Source organism: Tasmannia lanceolata, unplaced genomic scaffold (assembly GCF_043159265.1).
Source record: "Tasmannia lanceolata isolate RefF3 unplaced genomic scaffold, GAP_Taslan_0.1 ptg000002l, whole genome shotgun sequence".
In the NCBI taxonomy this organism is placed as follows: Eukaryota; Viridiplantae; Streptophyta; class Magnoliopsida; order Canellales; family Winteraceae; genus Tasmannia; species Tasmannia lanceolata.
The window spans coordinates 33,882,554-33,900,770 of record NW_027518679.1 but is presented as its reverse complement, the minus strand read 5'-3'; the positions used below and the strand labels follow the sequence as shown (position 1 = coordinate 33,900,770).

Below are 18,217 nucleotides of genomic sequence, written 5' to 3'. Positions count from 1 at the left end.
GATAGGTTGTGTACCAAAAATCAGCCCTTTAGGATCATCCTAACCCTACCATTTGTGGAGGGGAAAAATGGGCAGAAACAGTGTATGTCCATTTTGCCCTCCAACTTTGATTGGGTTAGGATGATCCTATAGGGCTGATTTTTGGTACACACCCTATCCATGGAAGAGCCTTCCAAATGAATGCTTTGGATCCCCCCAAAAATGTGGCCTCCACTATGGTTTGTGCAGTTATGCACAGATAGCTTATCTGTGCAGCTGCACACAAACCATTTCCTCTACATATATATGTATATATTCTTATGAAATTCAACACCTGGGCACAGAGTTAAAAAAGGCATGAACAGGACTTCTAATCGAAATGGACTGAATGTTAACACTTCTATTCCATATACTCATAAAAAAAACAAGGTAATATATATCCCGGCATATCATGATGCCACAGTAATGCTAGAGACAAAAGCCCCCTAAACTTCATGCTTCAAGTCAATTCAATGAATAAAGGAATTACATGCAACCCTACTCATGTCAATATCTATATTCAGTTCACATGGATTCAATCAATAGGCAAAATGAACTATTCTCAAACAAGATGTGTGATCTTAAAGTCTGTGAGATAATGAACTTCTAGTTATTCTTTCTGTAATCTGTGACTACGATTATAGCACACCTTCCTAAAAACTTTATTCTTACCAATTAACAACACTAATTAGCAAAATTCATCTTTAATGATGTTAGAGGACAAATAAATCAAAAGATATTTTCCCACAAACTAAACTAACACTTCCATTCATCTTATCCCCTTGTAAAAAAAATTCGTACTGAGCATAACAGATTCTATGTAATGAAACTATTTCTCAAAAAAAATGACATGCAGCTTACCTCAATAAAAATGAAAATCTCTATCTAACAAAACTAAAAATCAAGGACCTATTCAGGATCAAAATTATATGATACACAAATAAGGCCGATTAAAGTTATTAATACAACCTGAATTCAAAGCAAAAAGCATACGATCTGTAGATCTCGATTTCTTTAATCTCAACGACAGAATTCATCTCCAGGTTACAAAATACATGACTAAACATATAATTCTATGTATGATCTACAAATTTTAGCCCTTAAACTTACTTATCTATCTTGAATCATCATTACAAAATAGACTAATGCACTAATAAATTAAATTCACCTACTTAAATACAGATCAGAGCATATCATGAAGCAATCTAAAGAAAATTTGTTAATTACCTTTTTTCCAGTATGACTGAATTGAAAACTCACCGATTCACCATCAACAAAACTCTATTGCTAACGAACCTCCTCAAATTCCTCATGAGAAAGCAACAGAGCTTGGCTGAGGCTAGGGTTTGAGCACATGCTTAAGGTTTCTAAGAGATTTAGGGTTTGAGGCTGAGAGGAAGATGAGATAGAGATGTAGAAATTAGCAAAGGACAAAAAAGAATGGCTTGGAGAAGAAAGACCGGCCGGATTTTGCCGGAAAAGAAGATGAAGATGGTGAAACCCTAATAAACCCTTATCCCCCCCCCCCTCTTCTCAGCTCTCCCCTCTCTTATGATTTTTTCCAAACAAAAATGAGAGCCCCCCCCCCCCCTCTAAGGCCCTGTTCACTTGCATTCCCGCCCCTGTCGCGAGAAAAGAAAGTGCGCTTATTTTCTCGAGATACCGCTTTTTTCGGTGTTCACTTGGAGTCTTGAGAAAGTAGTCATGAGAAAGATGATTTACCGACGTGGTTGTAATAAATAATGATGTGGAAATTCTGATTTTCCCTCAAACGTGAGAAAAGGTTTCTGATCAAAATCGCAGGACTTTGGTTCTCGGGAAAAAAAGTCGGGCCTCATTTTTTTTTTTTCACGAGAAGTCGTAGCCTCATTTTTCACACGTTTGAAGCCTCCTCCCTCCTCATCCTCTACAAGTAGCTCATCTCCGGCGATAAACTCCGGCAAGGTACGCTCTCTCTCTCTCTCTCTCTCTCTCTCTCTCTCTCTCTCTCTCTCTCTCTCTCTCTCTGTCTGATTTGTCATTTTTTTTGGGTTTCAGCCCTCTCTCTCTGTCCCTCGCCCTCTACACTCCACCAACCTTGTCTAACCTTGGCGAGACCATCACTCTCTCTCTCTCTCTCTCTCTCTCTCTCTCTCTCTCTCTCTCTCTCTCGCTGATTTTTCACCATTGATGTTATTTTTGTTAACTGTAGATCTCATTTTTCCCTCTTCTTGTTTCTTCTAAAACTGTTGCGAAGGGTTTAAGGTTTCGATTGGTATTGTTTGGGATTTTTTTCACACAGTTAGGATCTAAGGTTTGGGATCTAGGGTTTGGAAGTTCAAGTGATTCGGATCTATGGTTTCCCTTGCATTTTGGTTTCAGTTCTTGCGTGGGTATTAGGAAAAAATGAGTTTTTGGTTTTTGGTTTCATCATGCCCCTGTGGTTTCATCACCTGAAAAAAAACGTACTTTGATTTTTGCTTTCATCACCTGAAAATGAGTTTCTACACATATTTTCTTTGTGGTTTTAACTTAAAAACATCTATTTGTAGGTACAGTTCTGATTTTTTTGGGTTTTTGCAAGGTAGTTTTAGATTTTGGGTGTTTTTCACTGATTCTGATTTTTTTTGGGTGTTCTTGTACACTAGGGTTAGGATTTTTTGGAGTTTTTGCAATGGAGTTGCAGATTATGGGTTATTTAACTGATTTTGAAGTTTTTTTTGGTCTTTTTCTACATTTGGGTTCGGATTTTTTCGGGTATTTACAATGGGGTTGCAGATTTTGGGGTTAATTCACTGATTTTGGTTTCAGTTCTTGGATGGGTGTCGTACATTTTTGTGAGTGGCTTGGTTGTGGGGTTCTGATATAATGGCTTCGTTGTGGGTGGATGGGTGTTGGTGATATGTAGGTGGATGGGTGTTGTACATTTCTGTGGGTGGCTTGGTTGTTGGGTTCTGGTATAATGGCTTGGTTGTGGGTGGATGGGTGTTGTACATTTTGTTTTGGTTTTTATAAAAAACCCCAACTTGTTTTGTTGGTTTAGGGTACTAATTTGATCTTTTACAGCTTGTTTTGTAGAGCTTTTTTGTTTTTTTGTGCTTTTCTTGTGTGGTCGGTTATAATGTCTTGGTGGTTTGGTGTTGCTCAAATAGGGCTACCATCGATTATCATGCCTCGAGAACTACCAAATAGGAGGACACTGATTATTGGAGTTGTAGCTCTAGTAATGGCTGCGGTAGCTACAGCGACGGTTAGGGTTAGACTTTACATTGAAGAAAATATGACAAGGGACCCTTATGAAAGTGAATACGAAACTCGTAGGACATTTGTTACCCATGTTACAAATGCAGAGAATCATTGTCTTGCGCTTCTGCGAATGGATGTTCGGTGCTTCCGCAGCTTCGTCGAGATATTTAGAAACACGGTCCTACTTGAAGACACAATACACTGTTGTGTTGATGAACAAGTGGCGATTTTCTTACAAGTAATTGCCCACAGCCAAAGGAACCGTACGATTAGAGCATCCATTAGACGGTCAGGGGCCACTATTTTGAAGTATTTTAACAAGGTTCTATGTGATGTGCTCAAACTGCAAGAGTTGTTCATATTACCTCCATCAAGGGACACACCACATCACATTGCTGACAACCCGAATTTTATGCCGTACTTTAAGGTATCGTTTATTACCTTGTAGTAGCATGTAAGTTGCATAACAAGTTACTCATATGTCAGCACTGACGGGTGACATTTTAAATGTCCATATTGTAGGATTGCATTGGTGCAATTGACGGGACACACATTCAAGCAACAGTAGCCGAGGATCTGAAACCTAGATTTATTTGTCATAAGGGATGGCCCTCTCAAAATGTGCTAGTTGTATGTGACTTCGACCTGAAGTTTACTTACGTGTTAGTTGGGTGGGAAGGGTCGGCATCAGACTCTAGGGTCCTAGCATCTGCTTTATCAAAGCCGAATGGGATTCCTTGTTTACCATTGTAGACACCCCATTTTGCTCTACCTTAATCGATAAAGAAATTAGGGTTTGTTTTCCGTCGGTTTTCCAATGTCTTTCTTTCCCGCATCCGTTTGTTACATTTCTAAATATTTTTGGTCGTTTCCGTCGTGTTTCGTATTTTCCCGCTAAATGTTGAGAAGGATTATTCAGAAAAATCTAAACTAGGGAGAATTTGTACCCGTTTGGTGGGCCCGCATTGAACATTTGTTTAAAATCGAATCAACCGAGGGCCCACATTGTGGGGCCCGCGTTGTGGGGCCTCTTATGAAGAGCAATGATGGTAGCTCTCCACTAAGACAACATGATGGGCCCTCCACTAAGAGCAATAATGATGGACTCTCCACTAAGAAACATGATGGGCCCTCCACTAAGAGCAATAATGATGGACTCTCCACTAAGAAACATGATGGGCCCTCCACTAAGAGCAATAATGATGGACTCTCCACTAAGAAACATGATGGGCCCTCCACTAAGAGCAATAATGATGGACTCTCCACTAAGAAACATGATGGGCCCTCCACTAAGAGCAATAATGATGGATTCTCCACTAAGAGGGACAACATGATGAGCTCTCCACCAACATATCTCTCTCTCTCTCTTTCTCTCCCTATATATATCTCCCTTCCCATCCATAAGAGAGGGAGGAAAAAAAGAAAGAAATTTATCTTCCATTATCTCTTTCTCTTCCATTATCTCTTCTAATCACTCCCTCCAATCCCTTTCCTCAATATATTCTTCCATCCCTCTCCCTAATATTCTTCTTCCATTATCTCTTCACTCCCTCAATCACTCCCTCTAAACACTCCAGAGAAAGCGAAAGACGGCGGAGCGGATCGGCGGCGGCAGGATTTTTTATATTTTTTTGGATTGGGCGGAGATCTTCACCACAGGTAGGTGCATTGTTCTCAAAATATTTCTGTATTTTTCCGAATTTTTCTGATTTTTTCCGCAAATTGTGTTTTAAAAATGGAAAACTCTTCAAAAAACATCTTTTGAAGAAGAAAAATTAAATTATATACCAAACAGATTCTAAAATTAATGAAATTTCGTGGGAAAATAATATGTTACTTATTCATTTTACCATGAATTTATAAAGATTTTTGGAGTTTATTTGGTATATTATTTAATATTTTCTTTGAAACTTATCAGATTTTAGGAGAATTTTTACTAACATCAGATCATCATTAAAATTCATAAAATTTTTACAGTAGTCTTATCTTCCATATTACTTGTTACTGTAAAAGTTTCGTGTGATTTGGATCTGTTTTAATATGGGATGTAGTGTTAATTTATAATCTGGTCTGGAAATTGTAAAATCCGAAATTGGTAGTAAATAATTTCTAAAATTCATGAAAATCTCACTGCATGCTATTTTGATTCATATAGTATTTCTGTAGAAATTTCATAGAATTTAGAGTTACATTTCTACTAGTTTATGTGTTAATTGTGCAATCTGGACATTTAATGGTTTAATCAAGATTAAATGTGAATTTAATGTAAAAATATGCAAAACTCATCCTGTAAGCTACATACATTTTCATCTTGCTGCTGTAGAAATTTCAAATCATTTCGAATTTATTTGCAACAATTTCACTTGTAAAACCGCTCATATGCTTAAAATTGATAAAATCCATGGAAAATTCGAAATTAATTGAAAATCATATAAAAATTCCTAAAGAACTTTAAAATTCTGTCACATGTTCACTCCTTAATTCATTGAAACAGAAATTTTAGGATCTTTAGATTTTCCTGGAAAAATGGCCCGTGCATCCATAATCGTATCCCAATTGCAACTTGATCTTTGACAATTTGAATATTTAAGTTATAGCATGTTGTTGGCTCCGAGGTTGGTGTCCACGGAAATCCTGAGATTCTGCCAGGCAATAAGATGCTATAACCTAAGTATTAAATTGCACAAGGAAAGAGCGCACGATTCCCTCCTTTGGATGCCATTCAAGGCCGAAATTGGTGAACCCTAGAACCATTGGTAATCCTTAAATGTCTAGAAACTGAAAATCTTCGAAATCTGAAACTCATTAACCTCGAGAACTTAAATCGATTTATCTTGTGTCTTTCGGAACCATTGGATTATGGTTTCCAATCTAAGAACCATTAGAGCCCAATTTAGGAACACTGGTGTCGTGCCGTGTCCTAGGTTTTAGGGAGTCCTAGAGTTAGGAGTCCAGCCTCATCACGGACGCTTGCTATGAATAGCAACCGTACCATAGGTCTAGTTACACTAGTCACCCGATCTTTCCCTAGGACAAGCCTAGTAAACTAGGATGTAGGCAAAACCTGCATTAGTCTAAGGGACAACTTGCATTCAGATAAGAATCATATAGCATCTTAGATGAAATCCTAAGATAATAAAATCCTCAACTTGAATTAAATAATTTCTCTTAAAACTGTTGAAACAGTCAAATCCGTCTAAGTCGGTGTCCTAGTTGAGTTAGGCATATGTAGCTTAGCTTAGGTGCACCGAACTACGTCGACTCTGATCCCAGTGAGGCTTGGGTACGTAGGCAGCTTGGATGTCTGACGGCATACCACCCGCGAGTCGGCACCACAACAAATTGTGGTGTTTTGTATATTAATTTTCTTGTAAATACTTAATCAAATCAGTTAGGGTTTTCCATGAAATTAGAATTCTAGGAGAACTTTCACTTAGAATGAATCCAGACAAATTAATAAATCAAGATACACATCTAGGATTCACATTGAAATTAGATTCTAGGATGCATGTCACTTAGTTCGCACATTAACATAGAGTTGAATGAGCCATTTAAAATAAATTTAAAAGAGTTAGCTTTTGGAATCGAAGACCGATTATCGGACAAGAATGGTGCATGTGGTGGATAACTCCCCATACCTTCCATTCTCGTAACCAGGTAGCGAGTCTAGATTTCTGGTTAATTATGGGTCCTAGATCCCACATCTAGGTGGCGACTCTGTCAATCTCTTTCGTGTGGAATTCGGATTGCCTTAGTGATCCCAAGTTCACAGGAAAGACGAATTCAAATCAACAAATAAAATGCACACGCCAATCGCGTGGGAACGAGAGACCAAAGAGAGAGCGCGCGGCGGCTCGCGCCCCACGCCCCTCTCGCGGGATCATGTCCCACAGTCTGGCGACTCTGCTGGGGACCACCTAACTTCATTAAAATTTCAAAAGATAATTCATTTGAATTTAATTTAACTGGTTCATAAAAACTCTATACTTGTTAGATTAGTTTGTCTCGTTTTATTTTCTCATCACATTTTACTCGAACTTAATTTAACAAAACCTGAAGGCATCATAGATTGCGCGAACTTATTGCACACACTTACATCACTTGCATCTAAACCCTTGCATTTCACATGCACACACGTCCTATTTTAGGAACCCGGAGTGTTATCTAGCATGGTTGACTGGGATTTCATCACCTGGTGCCTCTGTGCTAGAGAAGCATTCCACCCTTAGCCTAGTACCTTTATGGTGCGTAAACGGATCTCTTGTTCACGTACTGATACGCCGGACACTGGTACAGTATATCGAACATGGATTCGCGCTAAGGGGACTCTTGGCCTTACCCCTAGATTAACCCACACATGCATGCAGTATACGAACACATGTGCACCACATGTGTGAGCCTAGTTTAGGATATCTTACCCATTTGTGTCTAGATTAGGCCGTAGTCCATCTTCCAATGGCTACGATCGGTCCTAGGTACACAAACAAAGTCATGAGTCGAGATCCTCTCTCCACTCCGCTAGATTAGGATTAGGGTTGATGCCTTCAGGTAACACTGTTAAAATGTGCGAAGACTAAAAACTTTTCCTTTGGGGTTAGGATATAAATCCCATCATTTCCAAAGATCTCATAGGATTAGTTATTCTTGATCTACCCGTTGAAAGTAATCCTATGCAATCTCACATTTTGATCATGTGTCTATCATTCGTCTCTTGTGGGATTCGATTGTGTCTTCATTGGCGGCAATTGTGTCTCAATCATTTGATCGTGCAATCTTGATGATCCAATCTTGCCTGTACCCTTGGTCTCTTCCTCCTCTAAGGGCAACATTTTTCAAGAATATTTCTGCTAAATCCTTCAGAGTTTACTCTCATAATCCTTGAACTAAGGGCATTCCCCTATGCGAATCTGTCATCATTGTCATGTCTTGGTCCTTTAGGATTCATTCTATTGTCCCAACTACTTGTGAACCAGCTTTCGCCGAGCCTCCGAAGCTAGACAGTTGCAGCAGTTAAAGTTTTAGTCATTTATTATTTTATTTTGAGTCAGCCATCATGGTCAGTACAATTGTTGAGTCCGGTTCTACAGTTCAAGGTTAATGCCTAGTCCAGGCAAGTTATCTTTTGCTTTTCTTTTAGAGTTGTGAATCCTGAACATGTTCAGGATAGGTTGTGAGATGTAGTATCTTTTTCTTTAAATAAAATTTCAGTTCCAATAGTTCACTTGTGTCTATTTCTTAAGTGTGCTTCTGATCTTAAAATAAGACTCCCTCCTCGAATGAGGACAAAATTGACGAAACTCCACTTGAGTCACAACGATTACTTGAACAAGAGGAGGAGCGCCAATCTCAGCCTTTCAAAGATGAAATTGAAGTGGTAAACACTGGCACTGAAACCTTGATCCAGTAAATGCCGATTGAAAATACATTACCCTCTGAAGAGTGTAAAGAATTGGTAAACCCATTTTGAGGATAAAAAGATGGTCCGGTAAGCGTTACCATTAATGCCAAGAGAAAGACCCAGATAGAAGGTTCAAGAAAGAATGAAGTGAATATCATATGCTATGCAAGGGGCATGGAGTGGAAACAACTTTCATATTTCCAATCAATGACCTTGGTTCTTAAATCCATAACATAAAGTCATCAAATTCGAGATAAGAAGTTCAAGAGCAAGCATTGAAAAGTGATCATCAGATATCAAGAGTTACAAATCCATAGATGGAGGATGTCGAAGAACAAGTTTCGCTCTATGAAAGTCGAAGGCACGTATTAGAATCTTGAAAGAAGAAGATTTATTATCTCTTACCTGGAAATGCCGTCAAACTCCGTAAAAAAAAAGAAAAAGAAAATAAAAAAATAAATCATCAGTACCAGAGGGACTCTAGTAAACTAGATCGACTCCCAATCTGAACATCGGAAGGCCTCCTTTGGCCGAATAAATCCCAAAATCAGAACCCAACGTCAAAAGAATACTGGTTTGCAAACCCTTCGAGCCTAAATGAAATTTTCTTGAAAACCCATCAAACTAGGGGCATTCACCCCGAACTACGCGAGACCTGATCCCTACACTGGGGTACGTAGGCAGCTCGGTTAAACTGAGTTCGGTCAATTCAAAAAAGAAAAGCAATTCAATCAATCCAAAAAAAAAAAAGAAATTCAATCCTTTCAGAAAAAAAAAAGGGGACAAGTTCCTAAAGAAGAGAAGTCAATTATTCCAGAAAGAAGAAAAAAAAAGAAAAATCAATAAACTTTCGAACAATTTATCTTCAAACTAGGGGCATTCGCCCTGAACTATACACGACCTGATTCCTACCTTGGGATATGTAGGCAACCTATTCACAGGTTCGGTCGAAATCTTTGTTGAACCTTAAGCCATTCTTTGAAAAGCCCTATCCTACCTATAAAGTCCTTCCGGCGTTCAGAACTAATGATCTAGGTCCCGAAACAAAAAAAAAAAAAATGATGATGAATAAAAAAAAATGGAGTTTGAAGATCTGCTAGACTAAAAACCTGAAAGGGCGGTTTAGGCAAAATTTAAGATCATTCCCCTGTTAAGTTGAAAACCCGAAAGGGCGGCTTAGGCAAAAGCTAAGGGGATAGCCTGCTGAATCGAAAACCTAGAAAGACGGTTCAGGCAAAAGTTAAGGCTACCACGGTCCGCCAAGTTAAAAACCCTGAAGAGGTGACTTGGTCACGGTAAGAGAATCATTATAAGAAGGCTACAGCCAGTATCAAGACTGAAGATCAACTGAAGTTCAAGCAAATTTATAAGAAGGTTACAGCCGGTATCAGGACTGAAGATCAATTGAAGTTCAAACAAATTCAAGTGACATCCTCAAAACTGGGGGCATTGGAGCTAAGCAATCCTAGGAGTTGTAATTAAATCATTGAGGCATTACTGTTTTAAGGAAAAAGTCCAGTGTTTACCAATTGAAAAAAATATTCCTTGAAAGGATAGACTTACCAAATAAAACGTTAACTAAGTCAGAAGCATTACTGTGTCTGTCAGTGTAGTTAATCAATCGTTGTTATTCTATGTTCACTCCTTTAGAGCTCCTCAATCCTTTGAGTAGTGCCTTTTATCTAAGTTTTCTATTTAAAAAGAGTCAATCGTCATCCATATGTCCAAATGATGCAACTGTCTCGGTGAAGGAGGCCCGGCCTCGTCAGCTCCCTGCGATTGTACCTGAAAAAGTTCGAGAATCTAGTCAAACAGCTATATTTCAAAGATGATCAACCCAGAAGAATTCAGAAGTAGAAACATCAGAAAGCCCAGCTTCCGTAAAAAGATCATACCCCAGGAAGGCATCTTAAGCTTGGAAGAGCCTCAGATGCAATGATGGTCGAGCCAATTTCTCAGAAAGATGAACCGTTAAAATTCAGAATTTCCTTCCAGTTAGTTAAATACTTTCCTGGTCAAGAAATGTTTATCTAAACACCTATCAAGAGGCAAGTCCCACTTTTCCATGATTATATCCAAGAGAGCCGTTGTTCTAGATTACCAATTTCAAGTGTCTTGTTCAAGGTTTCAGTCATCCAAATCCCCAAAGACAAGACCAGCAGTCTCTTTGAGAAAAATCTTGTTGAAGTTTCATAAAAGTGTTTCTAATCCATTCTTGTTAGTAATGGTTCTTCGGTTTGCCGTTTCATCATTCGTCAAAGTCCTAGTTTCCGATATCTTTGTCAGGCACGATCTATAACATCCTCGATTTCATTAAGTTCAAAAAAATCAAAAATTCATCAAATCCAATCCTATGTCAAATTCAAGTTCATGAAAAATCTCTAAATTCTTCGTTATTGAATTCATCAATCAAAGCTATCTTGTTTCTTTGAGCCTGTTTGTGAACGGTGCCTCTTTTCTCGAGTCCATTTGTAAATGGTCTCGTCTTCTCCTTGAACCCGTTTGTGAACGGTGTCTCATTTTTCTGAGTCCATTTACGGTCTCATGTCCTCCTTGAGCCCGTTTGTGGACGGTGCCTTATTTCTGAAAAATCAAAAATTCATCAAATCCAATCCTATGTCAAATTCAAGTTCATGAAAAAACTCTAAATTCTTCGTTGTTGAGTTCATCAATCAAAGCTATCTTGTTTCTTTGAGCCCGTTTGTGAACGGTGCCTCATTTCTCGAGTCCATTTGTAAATGGTCCCGTCTTCTCCTTAAGCCCGTTTGTGAACGGTACTTCATTTTCTGAGTCTATTTGTGAATGGTCTCATGTCCTCCTTGAGCCCGTTTGTGGAAGCTGCCTTATTTCTGAAAAATCAAAAATTCATCAAATCCAATCCTACGTCAAATTCAAGTTTATGAAAAATCTCTAAATTCTTCGTGGTTGAAGCTATCTTGTTTCTTTGAGCCCATTTGTGAACGGTGCCTCATTTCTCGAGTCCATTTATGAATGGTCTCATGTTCTCCTAGAGCCCGTTTGTGAACGGTGCCTCGTTTCTCGAGTCCATTTGTGAATGGTCTCGTCTTCTCCTTAAGCCCGTTTGTGAACGGTACCTCATTTTCTGAGTCTATTTGTGAATGGTCTCATGTTTTCCTTGAGCCCGTTTGTGAACGGTGCCTCGTTTCTCGAATCCATTTGTGAATGGTCTCGTCTTCTCCTTGAGCCCGTTGGTGAACGGTACCTCATTTTCTGAGCCCATTTGTGAATGGTCTTTTATTCTCCTTGAGCCCGTTTGTGAATGGTACCTCATTTTCTGAGTCCATTTGTGAATGGTCTCATGTTCTCCTTGAGCCCGTTTGTGAACGGTGCCTCGTTTCTCGAGTCCATTTGTGAATGGTCATGTGTTCTCTTTAAGCCCGTTTGTAAACGGTACCTCATTTTCGAGTCCATTTGTGAATGGTCTCGTCTTCTCCTTGAGCCCGTTTGTGAACGGTACCTCATTTTCTGAGTCCATTTGTGAATGGTCTCATGTTCTCCTTGAGCCCGTTTGTGAACGGTGCCTCGTTTCTCGAGTCCATTTGTGAATGGTCATGTGTTCTCTTTAAGCCCGTTTGTAAACGGTACCTCATTTTCGAGTCCATTTGTGAATGGTCTCGTCTTCTCCTTGAGCCCGTTTGTGAACGGTACCTCATTTTCTGAATCCATTTGTGAATGGTCTCTTATCCTCCTTGAGCCCGCTTGTGAAAGATGTCTCATTTTCTTTTAAAAAAAAAAAAAAAAAAAAAAAAAAAAAAAAAAAAACCGCTTGAGAACGATCTTTGTTCTTTCTGTTCGGAATCCATTCGAAAGTGGTATCTCATTCTCTCGTTGCCCGTTTGTGAACGGCACCGCATCAGGATTTCTTATTATGTTCTAATTCTAGGATTTCATTTAGGGCCTTGCATTAGGTAGTAAATGTTTGCGTCTAAGTTCCGTTTGTGTAGAGTCTTTTGTCGATTAAAGCTACGCAAAATGGCTCTGTCATTTTGACTTTGGTATTCGATGACTACGTCATCTCTACCAAAGAGGGGCATCTGTAGACACCCCATTTTGCTCTACCTTAATCGATAAAGAAATTAGGGTTTGTTTTCCGTCGGTTTTCCAATGTCTTTCTTTCCCGCATCCGTTTGTTACATTTCTAAATATTTTTGGTCGTTTCCGTCGTGTTTCGTATTTTCCCGCTAAATGTTGAGAAGGATTATTCAGAAAAATCTAAACTAGGGAGAATTTGTACCCGTTTGGTGGGCCCGCATTGAACATTTGTTTAAAATCGAATCAACCGAGGGCCCACATTGTGGGGCCCGCGTTGTGGGGCCTCTTATGAAGAGCAATGATGGTAGCTCTCCACTAAGACAACATGATGGGCCCTCCACTAAGAGCAATAATGATGGACTCTCCACTAAGAAACATGATGGGCCCTCCACTAAGAGCAATAATGATGGACTCTCCACTAAGAAACATGATGGGCCCTCCACTAAGAGCAATAATGATGGACTCTCCACTAAGAAACATGATGGGCCCTCCACTAAGAGCAATAATGATGGACTCTCCACTAAGAAACATGATGGGCCCTCCACTAAGAGCAATAATGATGGATTCTCCACTAAGAGGGACAACATGATGAGCTCTCCACCAACATATCTCTCTCTCTCTCTTTCTCTCCCTATATATATCTCCCTTCCCATCCATAAGAGAGGGAGGAAAAAAAGAAAGAAATTTATCTTCCATTATCTCTTTCTCTTCCATTATCTCTTCTAATCACTCCCTCCAATCCCTTTCCTCAATATATTCTTCCATCCCTCTCCCTAATATTCTTCTTCCATTATCTCTTCACTCCCTCAATCACTCCCTCTAAACACTCCAGAGAAAGCGAAAGACGGCGGAGCGGATCGGCGGCGGCAGGATTTTTTATATTTTTTTGGATTGGGCGGAGATCTTCACCACAGGTAGGTGCATTGTTCTCAAAATATTTCTGTATTTTTCCGAATTTTTCTGATTTTTTCCGCAAATTGTGTTTTAAAAATGGAAAACTCTTCAAAAAACATCTTTTGAAGAAGAAAAATTAAATTATATACCAAACAGATTCTAAAATTAATGAAATTTCGTGGGAAAATAATATGTTACTTATTCATTTTACCATGAATTTATAAAGATTTTTGGAGTTTATTTGGTATATTATTTAATATTTTCTTTGAAACTTATCAGATTTTAGGAGAATTTTTACTAACATCAGATCATCATTAAAATTCATAAAATTTTTACAGTAGTCTTATCTTCCATATTACTTGTTACTGTAAAAGTTTCGTGTGATTTGGATCTGTTTTAATATGGGATGTAGTGTTAATTTATAATCTGGTCTGGAAATTGTAAAATCCGAAATTGGTAGTAAATAATTTCTAAAATTCATGAAAATCTCACTGCATGCTATTTTGATTCATATAGTATTTCTGTAGAAATTTCATAGAATTTAGAGTTACATTTCTACTAGTTTATGTGTTAATTGTGCAATCTGGACATTTAATGGTTTAATCAAGATTAAATGTGAATTTAATGTAAAAATATGCAAAACTCATCCTGTAAGCTACATACATTTTCATCTTGCTGCTGTAGAAATTTCAAATCATTTCGAATTTATTTGCAACAATTTCACTTGTAAAACCGCTCATATGCTTAAAATTGATAAAATCCATGGAAAATTCGAAATTAATTGAAAATCATATAAAAATTCCTAAAGAACTTTAAAATTCTGTCACATGTTCACTCCTTAATTCATTGAAACAGAAATTTTAGGATCTTTAGATTTTCCTGGAAAAATGGCCCGTGCATCCATAATCGTATCCCAATTGCAACTTGATCTTTGACAATTTGAATATTTAAGTTATAGCATGTTGTTGGCTCCGAGGTTGGTGTCCACGGAAATCCTGAGATTCTGCCAGGCAATAAGATGCTATAACCTAAGTATTAAATTGCACAAGGAAAGAGCGCACGATTCCCTCCTTTGGATGCCATTCAAGGCCGAAATTGGTGAACCCTAGAACCATTGGTAATCCTTAAATGTCTAGAAACTGAAAATCTTCGAAATCTGAAACTCATTAACCTCGAGAACTTAAATCGATTTATCTTGTGTCTTTCGGAACCATTGGATTATGGTTTCCAATCTAAGAACCATTAGAGCCCAATTTAGGAACACTGGTGTCGTGCCGTGTCCTAGGTTTTAGGGAGTCCTAGAGTTAGGAGTCCAGCCTCATCACGGACGCTTGCTATGAATAGCAACCGTACCATAGGTCTAGTTACACTAGTCACCCGATCTTTCCCTAGGACAAGCCTAGTAAACTAGGATGTAGGCAAAACCTGCATTAGTCTAAGGGACAACTTGCATTCAGATAAGAATCATATAGCATCTTAGATGAAATCCTAAGATAATAAAATCCTCAACTTGAATTAAATAATTTCTCTTAAAACTGTTGAAACAGTCAAATCCGTCTAAGTCGGTGTCCTAGTTGAGTTAGGCATATGTAGCTTAGCTTAGGTGCACCGAACTACGTCGACTCTGATCCCAGTGAGGCTTGGGTACGTAGGCAGCTTGGATGTCTGACGGCATACCACCCGCGAGTCGGCACCACAACAAATTGTGGTGTTTTGTATATTAATTTTCTTGTAAATACTTAATCAAATCAGTTAGGGTTTTCCATGAAATTAGAATTCTAGGAGAACTTTCACTTAGAATGAATCCAGACAAATTAATAAATCAAGATACACATCTAGGATTCACATTGAAATTAGATTCTAGGATGCATGTCACTTAGTTCGCACATTAACATAGAGTTGAATGAGCCATTTAAAATAAATTTAAAAGAGTTAGCTTTTGGAATCGAAGACCGATTATCGGACAAGAATGGTGCATGTGGTGGATAACTCCCCATACCTTCCATTCTCGTAACCAGGTAGCGAGTCTAGATTTCTGGTTAATTATGGGTCCTAGATCCCACATCTAGGTGGCGACTCTGTCAATCTCTTTCGTGTGGAATTCGGATTGCCTTAGTGATCCCAAGTTCACAGGAAAGACGAATTCAAATCAACAAATAAAATGCACACGCCAATCGCGTGGGAACGAGAGACCAAAGAGAGAGCGCGCGGCGGCTCGCGCCCCACGCCCCTCTCGCGGGATCATGTCCCACAACCATGTACTACTGAGTTTGTCTTTTACTCAGTACCACTATTGTTGTTCTTGGTTATGAAACTTATATATATCCCTTCATGTGTCTGTAGGAAAGTTTTACCTTGCTGGTGGTGGGTACTCATGCCTGAGAAATTTTATAACTCCTATCTGAGGCATTGGTTACCACCTAAACGACATTAGAGGGCGCAGACCTCGAACTGCAGATGAGTTGTACAATCAAAGGCATTCATCAGCAAGGAATGTAATCGAGCGGACTTTCGGTGTCTTGAAGAAGCGATTCAACATAATTAATACACCACCCATGTACCCATTCGAACAACAGGTCGACATAGTGTTAGCCTGTTGTTGCATCCACAATCACATAAGGAAGGAGATGCCGAACGATACATACATTCCAATTGTAGACAATGAGTTGGGGCTAACTGTAGCGGAGGAGGAGGATGAAGAAGAAGAAGATCATTTTCTTACTAGAGCTGAAGATGTGAGAGCGGGTGGTCTACTTCGAACAAGAATAATGAATCATATGTGGAATGATTTTCAAGCACAACGACGTGGTCGTCATTAGGATGACATGTTTTTGGGTTGTAATAATTTTATGACTATTTCAATTAGACTTCTGCAACTGTGTTTCATCATATGTTGTTTGATTGTATTAGGATTTGGAATTTTTTGGGTTGTAATAGTAATCTGTTTCATCGTACTCTATTTGATGATATATTGTTGTGAGTGATTATTTGGATATTTTTCTACTATGTTCAATGGTACTCTATTTGATGATATATTGTTTCACAGTGTTGTAGATATAATGGAATCAACTTCAGTAGAGAAGAGGAAGAAAAATAACTCCTGGAACGACGATATGGATAGGCATCTCATAGTAGCCATGCAGCATCAGATTGCTGCGGGCCAGAAGGCCCCCAATGGTTTTAAAGATGCTGCGTACAGTGGCGCAGCGCATGAGCTTGCTACTGTCCTTAAAAAGCATATCATAAAGGAGCACGTTAAGAACCGTTTGAAGACGATGAAAACCAACTATAGGTTTCTTAACACTATCATCAACCTGAGCGGATTTGGCTGGGATCCACAGCTGAAGAAAATATCCGTTGAAGACCAAGTGAAGAATCCATTTCAAAAAAAAAGACCAAGTGAAGAATGACTATTTGGCGGTAATTATAAGTCATCATAATTCCTTCATTACTTGAAGACACAATTTGGTCATAATCCTTACAATACCTCGTTTTGTTTTCAGAGGAATCTTGATCATTTACGCTTCTTTAATAACTGTTAGGAGCTATATGAGGAGATGAAAGAAGTGTTCGGGGAAGATTATGCCACTGGAGAGTTCGCTAGGGACAGACATGCCCCTTCTCAGGACACACAGGATGTGGAGGGGCTTTTCTCATCGAGCCAGGCAGTAGGGCTCGATGATATGTTCGACGGTACGACCCCTGCTTTTACACCTCCCCCAGCTCCTCGTGCTTCCAGATCACGTCATTCATCCCCAGTTAGAGACACCAGCATGGGCTTTAGTGACTCATCGCCACTGAAAGCCCCAGCATCAGGTAGTAAGGGGAAGAGGAAGAGGCGAACAAGTGGTAGACAACTTTCATCTGATATGACTTACTTATCAGATAGTGTTAGGATGGTTGCTAAGGCCATCATTACGACTGATGAAGTCCATAGCCTTGCTGAATTGAAAGCCGCTGTGATGAGCACCTCCGGTTTCACCATGTTGGAGCTGCTTAGGGCCTATACGTACCTGCACAAAAATCACAAGGATGCTGAAGTCTTCCTTTCCCTTTCCGAGGAAGAGCGAGTGGCTGTGATGGGCGATATTGTGGAGCGTTTGGCGTAGGTTGCTATGGTTTGGGGACCTTTCTTTGGGAATCATACGATCGTATTATATGATCGTAGTATGACTCTACTAGTTTTCTGCATCTTTATTTTGGACTTGTTTTGGAGGACTTGTTATGTTGTTGTTGGACTTGTTTTGATGTGGTTTATGTTCTTGGGCTTTATTGTAATGTTGTTTACTTTGTTGGACCGCTTATCCTACGTGTTTGTCCGACTTTTTTGGTCATTTGGTTTATGTTGTTGGACTTATTTTGGAGGAGTTCTTATGTTGATTTGGTTTATGTTGTTGGACTAGTCTCAATGAGATGTTTCTTGTTTCTTGGAATTATTTTGTTGGGCTTGTATATGTTGTTACTTTTTAATACTTCATGTTGTTACTTTTTTTATTTGCATTTCTACAGGTTAATGGTAAAAAACAAGTTTTATGTGGTTTTTAAGGGAAGGCAGGTGGGCGTATATGACAGTTGGCAATACTATCATCTTCAAGTTAACGGGTTTAGTGGAGCGTGCTTCGGTTCGTA

At 39.0% G+C, this 18,217-nt stretch overlaps 1 protein-coding gene across 3 annotated transcripts; it reads left to right on the top strand.

Moving 5' to 3' along the window:
- Positions 1–206: 206 nt before the first annotated feature.
- On the top strand, positions 207–17,978 carry LOC143870738 (uncharacterized). Of its 3 annotated transcripts, XR_013245541.1 has the most exons (5): positions 207–1,962; positions 3,150–3,670; positions 3,766–3,873; positions 15,932–17,008; positions 17,092–17,978. XR_013245541.1 is itself a non-coding variant. In XM_077376626.1 (3 exons), exons 1-3 carry the CDS (start codon positions 3,119–3,121, stop codon positions 15,968–15,970), a joined length of 699 nt encoding a protein of 232 aa, XP_077232741.1. In that variant the 5' UTR covers positions 2,194–3,118; the 3' UTR covers positions 15,971–17,978. The 3 variants fall into 3 exon arrangements, 1 of the variants encoding a protein (XP_077232741.1); XR_013245525.1 differs by lacking the exon at positions 207–1,962 and having other exon boundaries at positions 2,194–3,670; XM_077376626.1 differs by lacking the exon at positions 207–1,962 and having other exon boundaries at positions 2,194–3,670; positions 15,932–17,978.
- The last annotated feature ends 239 nt before the right edge of the window (positions 17,979–18,217 follow it).

Excerpts from the sequence above, each read along its gene's own strand:
- LOC143870738 (XM_077376626.1), top strand. The coding sequence starts at position 3,119 with ATGTCTTGGTGGTTTGGTGTTGCTCAAATAGGGCTACCATCGATTATC. Across the intron at positions 3,671-3,765 it reads ATTTTATGCCGTACTTTAAG|GATTGCATTGGTGCAATTGA; the intron begins GTATCGTTTATT and ends TCCATATTGTAG. Across the intron at positions 3,874-15,931 it reads CCTCTCAAAATGTGCTAGTT|GAAAGTTTTACCTTGCTGGT; the intron begins GTATGTGACTTC and ends ATGTGTCTGTAG.